This window comes from Polyergus mexicanus, unplaced genomic scaffold (genome assembly GCF_030449975.1).
Source record: "Polyergus mexicanus isolate NDT 795.1 unplaced genomic scaffold, iyPolMexi1.0 SCAF_4, whole genome shotgun sequence".
NCBI lineage: Eukaryota > Metazoa > Arthropoda > Insecta > Hymenoptera > Formicidae > Polyergus > Polyergus mexicanus.
Window position 1 is genome coordinate 869,890 of NW_027223324.1, and position 17,430 is coordinate 887,319.

Consider the following 17,430-nt stretch of genomic DNA (forward strand, 5'->3'; position numbering starts at 1 on the left):
GAAAGTATAAAGGTAAACGCGATTTAAGAAATTTAAAAAATATATTGAATTTAAATAATTAAATTGAAGTTAGATAATTAATTATATAGAAATATTCTGATATTAGATATTTTTAAATATTTGAAATGTGTACATGAAAGTATTGTACGAATTATATAGGACATTTATAGAAGATAAAGATAGAGTTATCGTGAGATAAATAAATATTGTGCTCTGCAGGAGAAATCTGTTAAATTTATTAACATACAATAAGTAAACAGCATTTCCTAAATGTCTATATTTGAAAATAGCTTTCTCGTCTTTCTGATTGCTATAACTCGGTGATTTTTACGCGAGCAATCATTGAATAGTATTTAATAGACATTTTCAATCCGAAATTAAAGTGCGACGCGTCAATCAGCGCACCTCAATGCAAACTGGTACTGCCAGTCACATGTCCCCTTGGGACATGCTAGATGTTTCTTCTATTCACCGAGAATCAGCATGACACGACAAATTTACCTCACTTGCCTTACCATAATATTCATCGCACTGTGATTCCGGAAGCTTCAAAGTTACCGTATATCTCTTTAATAATATAATAACGGCGAAAATCGACGTCAAGTATGTATGTAGTATAGTACAAGCGTGAAAAATATATTTTTACAGCAGAAAAAGAGAGAGAGAGAGAGAGAGATAAATGTATATTTGCAGTTTTATATTAAAAGATGTAAAAAAAGATTTACCTTAATACCTCTGACTTAAAATTAATTAATTATTGAAACATTTACTGTAAAACTTTTATTTATGGGCGATAAATATTAGTTTGAAATTAGATAGATTTGAAGTTGATAATTGAATCTTTTAAAATTTCGCGAAATATCTCTCGCGATGCGTCAATCTTCCCTAACAGAACGATCATCTGTGTGTTTTGCAGGGTGTGGCCAGCGGTTTAACGAAGATGTCCCTCGAACTGAGTTCAAGTGAACCATTCCTTCGTGGCGCCTTGGACTTATTCCAGCGGTCTCGCCCTAAACTGTGAATATGTGTAGCGCCTTTTGTGAGGAAAATTGAATGTTAATATTGTTTCTAATTGTCTAATAAAACCCGCATGCCGGTATCCGTGCAGGCCGTCCGTCAAAGTGAATACGAACAGTGCGATATCGTGTATGATACGCACACGCACACACACACACACACACACATTTAGCAAAATATTAATAATAATAATATTAATGAGATGAATAATGTGCAACCACAAATACCGATCTTAGATCGGCAAGGACGCGCTGTCAAAAAATGTTTCTCAAAGCTAACGAAGAGGACCGAATTTCGAGTCAACATGGACTAGATCGACGTCGATGGCAAGTCATAAACGGTTCGTATGCATCGAGTGACTTTTAATTGATAAGTGACATTGTTTCGGTGCGCGTTGTTTCGTTGCGAAAGCGAGACTTTTTCTTTGGGTATGGAATCGACGTTGATTGGAAGAAGAAAGGAACGACTTCGTCATATGGTGAAGTAAATATTATATGAAATGAGTGATAATATAATGTTGATAACAGTAGTTTATGACATAAAATTGCCGAAAATTGATCGTTCGTGATGCGAATTCTCTGAGGTACGACGTCGTTTTCGTTGGTGGTCTTGATGTTCGATTTACGAGTTGGAGGGTACTTGTAACGCTTCGCGTATGATTGAATAATCATGACTGTAACGCTTTTCGTGTTTGACAAGTAATCGTTGTCGCAAAAAATATAAAAATCGCGAGGAATCTTTTTCCTGGGAAATAAAATGGCTTCTCTATATGTCTGTTCGTGTCAACCATCGCAATTGCGCGCATCGGATCTAATTTGATTACTACGGTTAATTATAAGCAAAGATTGCCTCCAAATAATTGTTTTCATTGTGAGAATGTTGTCCATAATGTTTGTCAATTGCGTGAAACTGCGTAACGATTTTAATCGCTATAATTAATTATTAATTCAACAAGAGTTACGCGATACAATTATTTTCTATGAAAACATATTGAATCGACGTTACTGCTACAATTACCAAAATCGAATCACGTGGGATCGAAACACAGTAAAGGTGTTAATTAATTGTATTTGTATTTATATCAGAAGCCTCAAAACACTATAATCTGTAGAAAAACATTTCCTTTGCGTTTAATCGCCAAAATTAAATATTTTCTTATTTATTTAATGCCATTTTCTATTGCAATCTAAAGTTTTAAATACTGACTTCAATGTTTTTGATTTACATTGATTTACTTCCAGATAATTATTCATAGAACAAATGCATAAGATTCAAGAATTTTAATCTAATTTTAAATTAGATTCCTCTGAGATGGGGGAAGGGGAGAAGGTCACACCGGTGTTGACAGATCAATGATTTATTAGTATTATTAAAAATTGCTTTTTTAAACTTACAATTAATCGGATATGATAAAATATTCAAACTCGTTCAACTTCTTACTACTCTCAAACTTAACGAATCCCGGGGGTCATCAAAATGCGATAGTATTAAAGTAGCAATAATTATGACATCTACGATGAAAATATTGGACGCGAATCAAGTTTGAGATCCATGGCCTATATCCGGTACTTGCCTCTGATAATTACGTTTATTTCCAGAACAAATTCTGGCGAATAACAGGATCAGATTGAATGACCTTTTTATACGGCTCGATCAACACGAGATTTTCGTCACTTTTCTGAATCAAGCACGATCGTGCATCTCTAAAGACCAATTTCTATCTCATCGTAAATGTCAATTGCCGATGACGTTAGGCGGATCGATCCTTTGTGACAGTTGCCCAACAGCTGAGAGCGCAACCGACCTACTTCGTGCTGTATTTCGCGCGATAGAGACAGAGAGGAACGGCGAGATTGGCGGAATCTCTTCGAGAAGATAAACGTGGAATAGAGTAGGGGGAAGAGGAGAAGCGGAGAAAAAGAGAGACAACGTTGCATAAACTCGTTGAAGCAGTCGTTCCTCAAGGCAGTTGGAAGTAATGAAATCCTAATGACATTTTCGTGAGTCAAACAATCTCGGCAATCACGGTGGCTCGCTATAATCACCGGTCGTCCCTTCTTCCCGAATGAGGCAATCGGCCGCGGCCTCCTCCGAAGAGGAAAGAAGCGCGCGAGAGATGAACGGAGGAACGATAGTTTTGGGAGGAGTTTGAAAAAAAATTGTTATCTCGTCTAAAGTCTAAAGAGTCGCGTAGAATGCCGATGTTCGAGTTCATTAAGAATTTTGGAAAATGTAAAGAAGACATTGCTTGAATTTTCAATTAGTTGCCTAGATTGTGATCTTTTCTGTAATGCTACAGTTTAATGCATAATTTGTTTGATTTTTTTCAGTTGCAATATTTTATATAACGGATTATAAACGAATCAATAATTGAGAATTGTTATTTTAAAAATTGCTAATTTCAAAAATATTTATTTATTTATAATGTTGTGTACGCAAGGGAATATAATTTTATCTAATGTAAATTTTACGAACTATTTTAGAAATTAAAAAAACTTCAAGAAAATCTCACACTAAATTAAAAAGAACGGTTTATTGCCTCTCTTTTTTCTTCCATTGCCGCGGTGATTAAATGATCTATGTTCGAATTAGAAACTAGGCATCCGAATACGCGACTTGTTGTAAGCCGGTCAAACTGCGGGTGAACAATGCGGCGATTTGTTTTGCGCTGTTTCTTCTTCGCTGTCCCCCGTCAGCCATATTGGGTCACCCTTGCCATCTTGCGTCGTGCAATATCTAGCTTTCCAAGAGGCGACGCCAAACCGCAAAAACGACGGCTGTGGCTTGCAATCGCGGGAAACTGGGAGGGTCGACGGGCCCCACCGCTGACCTACATAGATCCACTGTCTCGTCGATGCAACAATGGTCGTCTCATGAGAACGCATGGTCCCATACGGTCCCTTTCCTTCCTGATTCTGCCTTTTCCTTCGCTCTGATTGACGGTACCGTTCGGCACATGTCGCGATGCGCGCCAAGTCTCGGTTTCGCTCAGCTCGACTCTCAGATTTTCACACACAAAAAAAAAAAAAAAAAAAAAAAGAGAGAGAAAAAATTAATATCCACGCAAAACTTTTAAAACTTACATTTTCTAATGGGCTAATAAAAATTTAAATTTTTAATTTCTATATTGCTTTATTATAACGTAAGAGCTTTCATGCATTAACCCGTAATTAATAGTGCATTTACATGATTCAAAGTTGCATCGAATTCTCGAGATTGGACGATAAATCCAGATATGAGACAGTATACAAATTCGTGTTACAGATTCATATAGGAAAATAATAACGTATCTACGGTTTGTAAATTAAATCTCAAATAATTGTATTGAGTGTATTTTTTCGTGACACTAAAACCGTACGTTTCCGACGCCGTGTGTCAATAGAATCGAGAGTATATACGCGAAATCTCACGTATATATGTATATAACGCACCCGTATAAATTTCCCTGAGAATCGACGAAGAAAAAGCGTCGACGCCGCGCGAGTCGATGCGGCGCGGAAACTCGAGGCGGATTAGGCTGCCCTAGGTTTACCCCACGGTGCACAAAGAGAACAGTACAAAACTAGTTTTATGCCCTTCCGCTCGTGTCGACCGCGCTTGCTGTTGAATGCTACGCGATTACGTTAGCCCGCGTTACGTAAAGGTTCCGCGGCCGAAAAAGAGGAAGGCGGGCTGGAAGGTAGGCTACGTTCCGGGGATCGATGTCGCTGCGCCGGGGCGACGTTAAATTCCTACATTGTGACGTACACCGCGTTATCGTCATCGTCATCGTCGTCGTCTTCGTCGGGATGTGATGTCGGTATGGGCAAAGGACGCGCACCGGCAACGACGATGACGGTGACGATGACAACGAGAGACGCGGCGATTCTCTCTCGTATATAATAATAAGTGCCGTTAGATTTAACCGCAAGTCGCGCTGCGGAGAACTAGGAGGCACGAGATGGCCTCCTCGGATGGCTTCTTGCGTTTTGATTCGGTGCAATAAGAAGGTGTATGCGTGTATAATTTAAGACGAAGCTCCCCTCAGTTCCTAAATTACGTATAAAGCCGGAAATGCGGAAAACAGCGTAAAACAATTGTTAGCGTGGTCGAAGTGACAAGGCATATGCGTCTTGATCATTGTTTGCGAGATTGACGTTGAATTTTCTGGAAAGCTATGTTTATTAGAAAAATATCTTTATTTGCATGAGAAATCAAATCTTCTATATAAATTTAAATTCAAGGAACTTTATAAAATTTTAAGAAAGAAAATGACATACAAAGGTAGCTTATATCTCTTCATGAATATAAAAAAAAAAAAAAAAAAAAAAAAAAAACCGTTTATGAAAAGGGATACAGTTTTCAGGAAATACCAAAATTAATTTCTGTGATGCAGAAAGATGTTTGCCGGATAGCTTCGATGAGCAAATCATGCGAAACAAATCGTGTAACGTAGCGGCAGTTCACTTTTTCCACGCTTTTATCAAATATGCGGATTATGATCAGTGCCGCGCGCGAGAATGAAACGCGAACTTAACACGATTCTCTTTTTAGAGAGAGAGAGAGAGAGAGAGAGAGAGAGAGAGAGAGAGAATGGTAAACAGTATAAAAAAAGTCCATAGAATTTACTAGCGTTACTAGTCTCGGTGCAAACCATCGGAGATCGATCAGACTCGGCGAGGCCGATAGATCGAACGCCGAACATCTGTAAATATTGCACCGAGGCCCTCTAGCATATAAGACGTAAGTGAATCTGTGTAAAATACGATATTGTGATAAGAATGTAAAGAGAAATGAGACGAGAACGAGAGAAACAGAAGAAACAAGAGAGGCCTAGAAAATCGTCTATATACATATAGGATATAACACGGCAGACCCCAATTTATCGATTTTACCGAGTACCCTTGTACGGATATAGAATATTACGAGGAACTAAAACACCTTAATTATGATTACTATTGTGTATAAAATATGAATAACTAATTAATTCAATTTAAAACATTGCCTCGTGGTATTTCGTTTATATATTCCCCCGTCCTACTATCTTTTATATTTTATAGAATATATAAATTAACATATTTAACATCTTGTATTTTTAGAAAAGGAATAGAAGAATTCTACTGAATTGCAGCAATTGCGTATCAATTAATTGGTAAGTTTCTAAAAATGTAGGTATCGTTACGAAGCATGTATGTAAAATATGCAAGCTATCGGTTTAACGAGAAAAAATGTTGTCCATTAAATTTTGTCTCTATGATATGTCAAAAGGAGCGAATTAATAACGCGAGTCGCGTGTCTTTTATGAATTACTACGTTTTCGTATATAACAAGCGGACATCGGCTCAATGATTCAATCATTTCCGAGTGAACGAGAACTCTCTCGTACTGTCCCGATGGATGACGGCTCTCGCGTTCTTTTGCTTCTTCTCTCTTTATTCACCGGCAGCCACCTGCCGTTCTAGAGCCAACGTACGCATGCTCTACTTTTATGGATAACTGTACTCCTATCTCGCTCTCAAAGCCGAGGGCACGCTGTATCCTGCGTCTTCTCGCGATATCATGAAGAAGACGTTTCGCTCAGAGAAACGGATACAAAATACCATATATTCTTACACATTTTTTTAATAGGAAAAAGCAGTTTTTATATTCATGAAAATTTTATTTCTGTTTTCTATAGATTTATTCTTTGTAATTGTATTTTTTAAGTGTCTCTTCATCTTTTTTTAATAGTAAATGAAAATTCGTTTAAATTACCGATTGTGATACAGCTAAACATTAATTAAATCAGCACATCCGATGTTGGAGAGTTCAAGAGACTAGTTAAGAAAAATGTTTGATAAGAACGGCTCCCCAAGACAGAATACATACTTTATTCCGAGATCCGTCGTTCGCCACGCGCGAGTAGATCCGCTCATTCGTGCGGGACCGTGCAGTAGAAAAAGATACGCCGATGTTGGGATGAATACCGCGAGGCCTTGTGGGCTCGTGGTTTCCAAACGTAAACTTATACTTATATACGAGGAGAAAAGGAAGAAGAAGATGGGGAAAAGGACCATCTCGGGACGACAATGCAAGTCTCGCGGGAGTCACGGGAAAAGAGGAAGAGGAGGGAGGGGGAGCGGCAGACAAAAACGTATAATGGATACAATGTTCGATGAAGCACGCTCGAATTCTCGCAAGGTAGGTGCCTGTATTCGATCCAACGAGTCTTCGAAGACATTATGTCGAGTGGATGTTTATTTGCTCTTGGCTACCTTGAAGACGAGCAGCTCGTCATCGACGTTGAATTCAATTTACCATTATCGTAAGGAGATCGATTTCTTCCTCGTAAAGATCGTTATATATCTCCTTCTTCTTTCAGTCCTTCTCTTTTTTTTCTATCGAAATCATGTTTAACTGATTAATAGTTCGCTTATATAGATAAAAAAGTTTATTTTTATGAATGCTATAACTCAGATTTTATCCGAGAGTTTTTACTCCGCGTTATAAAACGCTTTCTTTTCCTTCTTCATCGATTTGATGAGGAAAAAAAAAGGGATAAAAAAAGGACGGAACAAAACTGAACTCCTATCATTGCGTATATACGTATATTCATTGGATCTATGCACTGCGATCAGTTAAGTACTGTTACCATTAGGAAAAGTTACGGCACAGTGCGAGCGGCGGTTGCAGATGAAGATAAGAGATGACCCTTCATTCAATAGATAAGTCCGCTGTAAGTGCTCGCAGGTATCATAAATCGTTTGAGGAAAATGATTAATAAAATTAAAGATTCTCCGCGGAAGAGATTTAACGTAGTTAATGAGTAAAAATTGCATTTTAAATTTATTCATATAAATAGTAATGATCTATTTATATTCATATCTAAATATATATTAATTAAATTATTATTATTGATATTATCAATATTCTAGAGATATAAAAGAATAATAATGTGCGTTAAAGATTAACAAATGCTAACAGAGTTCAATTCTTTCATCGTTAAATAATCGTTTTTTAAAAATGGAACATGCATATATGTATCAATTAATTTTAAGATATACTAAATAAATTTATACTTTAAATAGTCTACCTCTCCCCCGAAATAACTGTACGCCTGTACGCAATTAAGCGCATCTCGGGAAGAAATATATCCGTGGGACAATTTGTTTGGATTGCGGCGTCATTTGTTTATTCAAGAAAGTAGATAGAGGAGCCGTGTGATCGATTCAGGGCACTTTCTAGTCGACACACGGATTTCGATAAAGCTGGCAGATCTGATCCGTCACTGCGTGCTCTTAACGTCATATTATATAATCGCATTATACGAATGATATAGCGGAACACGCTATTTTCATCCCATATATCTATCCGCGATTGTTTCTAAATCGATAATATCAAAATAAATTATCGATGCGAGGAAACTTTTATTATAAAGAAACAAAAAATTTATTTATGATTATATCGCTATTTATATATTCGAAATGTTGTGCACGATCGACGTATCGTTTTATTATTCACGTCAAATTAGATAACATTGTTTGCGCGAATCGACCTCATTTCTTTGCACCGGTTCTCGGAGAAAAAAACATGACGTTATTGCCACGTGGAGGTAAATAATAAAATACGAGTATATAGTCTCATCGCAATGGATAGAAAATTGAATACAATATTATCAAACGTTGCAAATTTTTTTTTTTTTTTTTTTTTTTGTCTTGGTGTCGTATCGGCGCGTGCGTGCATAATAACTTGGTAAATATTTACGATACTAATAACATATTTGCACGAGAATGTAAGGTTTTCTCTTGAGATTCCATTTGCTGCGAATCATTTGAATCGCTTATAAACTATTATTTCAGCACAGCGAACGCGTGTTAATTTCGTAATATCGATAACTTTTATATCTCCAGTATTGTGTGGAGAGTACATACTTTTTTTTTTTCCCCTCAAAGCGGCGGTCGGCGGACTCGAGAACGTGCAGCAACACGCAACTGTTACACGAAAGCTAAAAGTGCCCCAGAACTCTAGCACCGCATACACGATACTCTTAACCTTCCGAATGTAAGCGCGGATAAGAACGCACGGACTTCGTGTAGCTTGCTTTATCGCGACCGCGGATCGTGCCACCCGAGAGATTCGCCGACTCGAGTTGCCCGACTTTGTGCAATTAGCATTTAACCCACATCGGATTTCTTGCTCGCTACTTCGCGAGCGAGCGAATCGTCCGCGAGACAATACAGCTCCCTCGTGGCTCGAGAGTTCGTGTTACGTCGAGACGACGTACGAGCCTTCGTGTGCGGAACGATTTTTATTTAAAGTAACGAATAGCTCATTTCTAATTGCGATAATAATTGATAATTATACTCGTCAAGTATTTTTATATGAAGTAAAATATTAAATATATTATGAAGTTATCAAGATGCTAAGGAATCATTGTAGACGATCTAATTATTTGTGATAAAAAATTCGAAGAGAATTTGATTCATTATATTTGTAATATAAAAACATTTTACAAAAACAAAATACATATCAGAATCCATTCATACCGTAGAATATGTGACGCAAAATAGAATTCTGTCTTGAATTTTGTGAATTACATATTGATTATCTAAAGCTAGTAATTCGAGAATATATTATTATATTAATATATTATTAGCAAACTTGTTAAAAAAGTTTCCCGGAAGGATCTGCGTTTTTGATCACTTACTAATTTATCACAGATGGCTAGAAAAACATTCGTACATATCTCTTCTCTGCGAATGATTTTATCCTCTTATATTACTTTTTCGATATTTTCCTTAATTCATGTACAAACAGCATCAGTAACGTCATAAATCAGCCCGCGTACACGTGTAACGCCGTCGAAGAAAATTATATTGTGTAATGTCCATGTCCCCATGTAAGGGTCAGAATAAGGACGAGAAGGCTCGGCCTCGTAAGATGGTCGACGATATCGAATAAACAAACGAACGAGTGGGAGGCAGCGGAAGTGGCGGATATTAAGGTCTTCGTGACGGAACTTAGCTCGTATTATAGCGAGGCAAGTGAGGAGGTCTCCTCCGTCTGGCCGAACTAATTCTATTACTTCTCGTTCCCCTCTTCCTTCCACCATTAGTGACATTCCGCGTGCACGTGGCGAAAAATCATTATTCTGGCCGAGCTGAATCGCGGGGATCGTGCTACGTAAATATCGTAAGTTATGCGGGTTAAATTAAATGACACTTTCTTCAACTTTGGCCATAATTTTATTTTTAAAAATTATGAAAATGTAGCAACGAACATGTTATAAGTATAATTATTATATCGTACAATTATTTATATTATCGATTAAACTATCATATATTTAAATTTGCAAATTTTAATATTCCCAAAAGAATGACGTATTAAAAAAGTTGGCATAGATATATTATTATTGTTAAAGACACACCTCTCTCCAAGAGTAAAGAAAGTTTAGAATAAAATTAACAGCATGAGAGGAATTCGATGTAGAGGCTTTGTGAAAACTCTTTGTATTTCCCAATGGAAAATGAGAAAAAAAATTAACTGACATTAAAACTTTCAAAGACAAACGTTGTTCAACGGCTCTAGCGACGAACACTCGATCGTAGTACCTTCTGTAGTTCCAGGTGGTGGACTTGCAGATCACAAAGGTCGAAAGAAACCGGGCGCAGAGAACTCCGCCCAACGTATCGGTTGTCTCATAAGGGTTGCAGGCACGTGGCAGAAAGACTCACACAAATGCTCGTGTACAGTAACGAAACTCGAACAAGTCCATAAGTAGAGGAAAGGGTAAACTCATTGACATTTGTGTGTCTCGATCATCGGTGATTAAATGCACGTTTCGACCTCGTGTAGACCTTGATATATTTTGATTACTAGGAATCGACGAAAGTAGATCATCATCTTTTAAAATAATATTACATACTTTTCGCACGTTAAAGTTTTGTAAATTTTACAAAACGTAAATGAAAATATGTTATTCTTTCGTTAAATATATTTCAGAAAAGGATATTTGTACGTGCGCATATGAGAAAACGCGCACACAAGATGACTTAAAATAAACATGATATTACTAGCAAGATATAAATTAGTTCTTGCGCGAGATTTTATTAAATAGTTTTTATAACGAGGTATGCTTATGATCGTAGTTAAAATGATAAAGAAATTAACGTGCCATTAACGTTCATTAGGAAACCAGTGATAATCAGTTGAATATTCCTTGTTCTCTTTAATGCCTTGTTATCTTATTTGCATATTTTTATATTATTTATACATCGTATTATTTTTTGCTGTTTAATGAAGTGATATACGAAAATCTTTTATATCAACGAATAACTTTTTTTTTTGCACCACTTGACATATGTATGTGTGTGTTTTATGTTGTATATTATTTATTAAAGTATTATTTATTATTTATATAAAGAGATTTTGTGTATGCGTATGTGAATAATAATTTTTTTTAAATAAAATGAAAAATTTGATTGTGTATGTAATATTATACGATATTTATACGAAACAATCGTACAACAATTATTAGATATTATTGCCTTAAAAGACAGAACGGGCGACTTTATCGTAAATCGAAAAAGTCAAGTGGCAGTACTTTTGAGGAGCTTCTCCCTTCTGAGCTCTCGACTCGACAGTAAGAAAGGATCAAAGGATTAACGCACAAATCTCGAGGATGCGGCAAGCTTCCTCGAGAACGGGGCAACACGAGGCCGATGTCTTTCTCGGGCTGTCGATCGCACACGAGGATCGGTCCTCTCGAGGACCTACCTGTCGAGCGAACCCGCGCAAAATAAACAGATTTGCGGGAGGGTCGGCCCTCACTCGACGACGGTAGTCGTAAAGTGAAGCCGCGAGACGAGACGTAAAGCCCGACGGACGGCAGGCGCACGCCCGACCCTCTGACCCAGTCTCGTGCGAGTCGTTTTGGAAAAGGGCTAGTGACACTAATCCGACATTAACAGCATCGCCGTAATCTTAGATCTTATCTAGCGACATGTCTGGGCGGACGGGTCAGTTATCCGTCCGTGAGATCAAATCACGTTTATCGGATGAAAGAATAAATCTCTATGTAAATTGGGATGCCATGTTTATTAAATATTAATATCGCGCTTTCTCAATTATAGTTGAATTGATTTTAATACGAAAAATGCTGAAAGATAAAATGTTAAAATCTGTCTTTAACTTTGTTGTCTACAAAGTAATTTTCATGCGCTTTTATACGAAAGCATATATAAAGCGCGGATTATATTGTAGATTTTTTTGCCCGGACAATGTTATTTTCTGTATTCCTTGATTAAGAAAAAGAACTTTATTACTTATCTCTAAAGCTTAAGCTATATCTTTCACGTAAAAGATAATTGGGATATAAACCTACGAGGGGCAAATAGAAAGGAGAAAACAAGCAAAAAGCGTACGGTGGACATCTGAATAAATTATTGAAAGTTAAGGCGGATTGTGTTTTTAGGAGAGAGCGTACCGCCGAGAATAAACCGGCAGAAACGGCTAATAATTTTTTTATTAGTAATTACTCGCGAAAGACTATAAGATCAGAACGCAAAGTATAATTGAATGGTTGCCATTCGCTAATTTATGTTTTGTCAGATTAAAAAATAAGAAAAAAAAATTTATCGATTGTATAACACTACGATGTTACTTATTGTTCACAAATAATCGGTATCGCATTATACTTATGGTATTGAAATTTAATTTATCAAGCTTCTTTAACATTTGATATCACTGCTTTCTCTCAAACTCTTAAAAATGTATATTTTTTATAAATGTATAAATAATGCAATATTTGCCAGAAACAGTTTATCGCGCGCCGGCTATCCATCCACCCAATCTTTACCAGCTGGATGTCAGCATAAACTTTAACGGTTCCTTTCAGCTCAACTTTGGCGATGCTTGCAAATGCGAAAAACGCCTCGAGGTTACTCGTGGCAGCCAGAGTTCACGCCCCCCGTGTCCCGAACACAATCGCGAGGGGGTCGCACCAGAAGGGAGAGCAGCAAGAAAAAACTCGCGGCGCGTACTGCCGATAAAAAAGCCGTCCTGTAGCGGAGGGTGAATAGGGGTTACTTTACAATGTGGGAGGAAATCCACGTACGGCCGAAAGCATTTTTTTCGCTCGGTCTGTCCTCTCCCCACGTCGCCCCCTTGTGTCTTTTCCTTACGCGCAAGTTGTATGCGTGTTTCATTGTACCGGGCACTTCCGGTGTAACCGGATATATAGCCGGGCGCATTGACATTAATTTATAAAATATTCGCGGCGACACCCGTCCGTTAATCCCCCATCTTTCAATCCCTCGAGAAAGCAACGAGATCAATGTTCGAATGACGAGAGTTACGTGAAGAACGAACGTTTTTTTTTTTTTTTTTTTTTTTTTTTTTTTTTTTTTTTTTTAGCATCCTTATATCGAATGAAGGAAACGATAGCTACCAATTTCAATCACATAATTCTAAATTAATTTTGACATACGATAAGACTATCCTTGTTTATTAAAAGTCGGAGATTCGATAAAACAACGTTATTTCTTTACGCAAACGTATTATACAAGCAGATGGTATCGATTGCTTCATTTTGATACGTAAATCTAAACTATTATAAGTAAAATCAAAAGCTGACGATCCCCAAGCCACTCTAAACTTCTATTACTTAATAATTCATAGGAATGATATCGGATCACGGTTTCAACCTATCATCACCTATTTCAGACGCCGAATGGCACGCGTTAACCCCCAAAGAAGTTGCGCCCTTAAGCCTTTGTTACGCACACGCGTTGCGTGCCTCGTTTTACATCCGGACCCCTTAGGATAGTATTTTCATATATGTAGTGTTAACGAGATCAAAGCGGATTGCCACAGTATTAATAAGCATTAGAAGAAGCATTAGAGATGATAACATTATTATTTACTTGTACTTATTAGAGAGATATGGAAGAGATCTTACTTTTAAATAAATTCATCTGTATCTTAAACATATGTGCATCGTCACATTGTATATATATGTATTTCTTATAATAATTTATTTCCTTAATTTTTCTGCATTTTAAACGCGCTTTAATTATCATAAATATTTTAGACATTTATGAAATAAAACGTAAATAATATATTTTTAAAAATTTTAATCCAAATAGATATTTGCATGACTTTGTGTAACCGTACTTGTTAAATTCTTAACAGAATATGAAGAAATATTGTTGAATATTAAGAAAGACGGAGTATCTTTGGCGATGTAAATATGTATACATATATGTCGTATGTATGTATGTATGTCTATGCGTAGATTTATCATTATTCAAGAAATTAATTAATATGCCATGCGTACATGAGATACATCACAGAAGTGCTCGTGGCTGAAGTCCCGGACCGAAAGGTCGTACTTTTTTATCCCTTAGACAATATAATCGTTGACATTCAATCGCATACTTATATGCAATAGAATGCAGCGTTACGTAAGCGATTGGTTACGCAATAATCGGAAACAGTTTCTCTCTCTGCATAACAAAGAAAAAACAAAGATACAATAATTTATTATTTATTTGAAAGCCATTTAAACTTGTGATGATTATTATACATATATGTATTTTGTCTGTATTGTATATTCAAGCAATTCAGTTCTCATAAAAAGTTTGTCACATTTTTTTATATGTATGCTTTTTTTTCTCCAATTAAATTACCTTTCATACTTTGCAATATATTAATGTGCATAATTTTATGTAATAATTTAACTTGTAAAATCTTTCCAAAATTAAAAATCACGATTATACAAAAAATGAGCAATGAATCATTGCTTTAACGTTAATTAACGAAGTCTTTGATTAAAATATCCATATACGTGTTCTCTGGTTGTAGGAACAGAATGTGACAAGCCTCTTTCAGCTTCATTGAAATAAATCTTCTGTGAGAGAGAGAGAGAGAGAACGTTACACATCTGCAAAGAGAAATATATACGTGCGCGCCGAAAGAGAAACACGCGACTCGAATTGACGCGTAGTTGTAGAAAGCTGGTCGATGCCGAGATGTAGCGAAGATGGGCCCGTTCATTCTGTAATACGCTTAATGAGGGCCCGTTAATTACGCTAATGAATCCCAGAATCCCTTCGTCTTATACCTGCCGCCGCGCTGACGAGCGAAGAAACCTGCTACCTCACGGCCTTCAAACGCGTTTTTTCCCGAGATATATCACGCATTCTACACTACTACCGATCGCTTTCATCTATTTGCGATGCGGAGACGCCGATTAAGATATGACGAATGAGATTGGGATGCTTTGTTATCTTACAAATCAAACCAATTAATATTCAAATCGAGATTTTATTGACTTTATTATCTTGAAACTTTCTGCAAATTTTAAACAACAGCTGATTTTTATACTGTTTCTATAACACGTATATAATTAAACTATAATGAAATTGCAATTTTTCACAGCGCAGAAATATAATTCTTATGTATTCAAGGTTTCATCGTATCACCAATGAAATTAGTGCGCGTCTTATTGCAGTATATATTATATCTTTTTTTTAACAAACGTAATACTTAATAAAACATCGTATTACAATACAGTTAATTATTATCTCAATAGTTACTTGAGAAAATTGACATATAACAAGGATTAAATATATAAGATGAATGTGTTTCCTTGTGAATTCTAAGACGTATAATCAAAATTTTGGCGACGTAAAATTTTTATTTAATACGTAAAAAAACGAGCATGAAAATAAATTTTATAAAGCTATTTGTCATGAAGAGAAATATGTGTTTTATTCATTTTCGGCTCTCTATCTCTTCTTATTTCGTGCGGAAAACATCTTGAATATTGGATGGAGCTTGGTATCTTCGGATTATCGACAATTCCGCAAAGTTAATAATACGGTGAGAAACTTTGCTTTTTTCTGACATTACGATATTCGCAAAAGTGTTTCATGAACTCGCTTATCAGCTATATCGAGTTTACCTTCGTGACCGTACAGTTAAACGTACATCATTAGCGTTACTTACCGGCCACAGCCGGTCATTATTATATGTGCAGTGCGCATATCATTTTAACGACAAGGAAAACGTTTTCTCTGATTCCTCAACAACAATAAAAGAAAAGAAGTGGAACGCCGCGCCGAGCCTGAACGCTCTGGTATTTATTAGCGGGAAACATATTCCGAAAGTCATTACTATTGTATTTTCCGCGAGCAGAATCCGAGGATGCTTTCGATTTCTCGTTTTATCTCCATTTATACATATCTATATGTATCTATATATATCTACACAATATATTGAATTATCTTTGCAAAATAAAATTTGATCGTGATTGTTTGAATCGCAAATATACTTGCGTCAGACAGGTTACTTATTGCGGGTCAGAAGCTCAAGTGTACGATTCTACGAGATACACACGAGATTCTCACATTTCGTACAAAAATGACAATAGCCGAAAGAGGCAAATTACATCTGCGCGTGTCGCACACGGATTGCGAATCAACCTTGGAGTCTCCGCAGGTTTATTCGTCGTACGATCAAGGCGAATGAAGCAAACTAAAGAGTCGTGTACGTCGGTAGCGTTTTTTCGTATGTTCACTCTGTCTTCTGTCTTCTTCGGTCATTTTTTGCTCACCGAAGATATAGGTACGAGTTGCCGAGTGTGAGAGACAGGAGGTCCTTTTTTCGTCTGAATCGAGTCGAGGAAGTCATTGCCGTTATGCGCGTCCTCTCAATAATGGAACGATAATTCCTATCGTGACAGGAGTTACGCAGGAGTTACGTCGTCTGTAATTTATTCATGCGCGGGCTGAACGTTATACGCCTCACCCCCCCCCCCCACATACGCGTGTGTATAGTTATTAGGACCTAAAGAGCCCGAGCACGAAATTATGCGAAATAATAATGCGTCTCTACTACGTTTTCAAGATAAACTTTTTGAAGGCACTTGCGGTCTTTAAACTGTAATAACTGTGATAAAATTGAAAGTCGACGGCAAACGACTATAATGGCAATACTATATTTTATCTAAGATGTCCGTTTTCTAAGATATTTTCTATATCGCGCATACATGCAATTATAATGGAACTTGGCCTACATTTATTAAATGATAGAATTTGTGGTCTTATTAAATATTTATATAATGAATATTGATTATGAAAAAAGATTTATCGTACACCGATTTTTAATTCATTATAATAACTTTACATCCGAATTTATATGCGATTACATGTCTATTTCGCGGCGAGGAAATTTCATACAGCAATTAAAGAAACGAATCTTCGGCCTTTGCTGCGACGGCTTTAATTGCGAGTAATTGTTTCGAAGGTCGGAAACGGCCTGTAAAGACACACGAGCCTACGCAATTGACGATCACACCACGCTATAATACAGAGTGATGGCGTAATAACGTTTCGTACAAGAAATGTTCCTCTCACTATAATAAGAGTGATCTGGTCATAAATAATTGATATG

The 17,430-nt window shown here is 36.7% G+C and overlaps 1 protein-coding gene across 5 annotated transcripts in view; it reads left to right on the top strand.

The window, feature by feature from the left end:
* The window catches only part of Dll (homeotic protein distal-less), a 93,720-nt gene extending 89,662 nt beyond the window's left edge, over window positions 1-4,058 (top strand). For all 5 annotated transcript variants that reach the window (XM_070294588.1, XM_070294589.1, XM_070294587.1 and 2 more), the window contains exon 6: window positions 917-4,058. In XM_070294588.1, the coding sequence (XP_070150689.1) occupies window positions 917-935 (19 nt within the window). In that variant the 3' untranslated portion in view covers window positions 936-4,058. The remainder of the gene's footprint in view (window positions 1-916) is intronic.
* The last annotated feature ends 13,372 nt before the right edge of the window (window positions 4,059-17,430 follow it).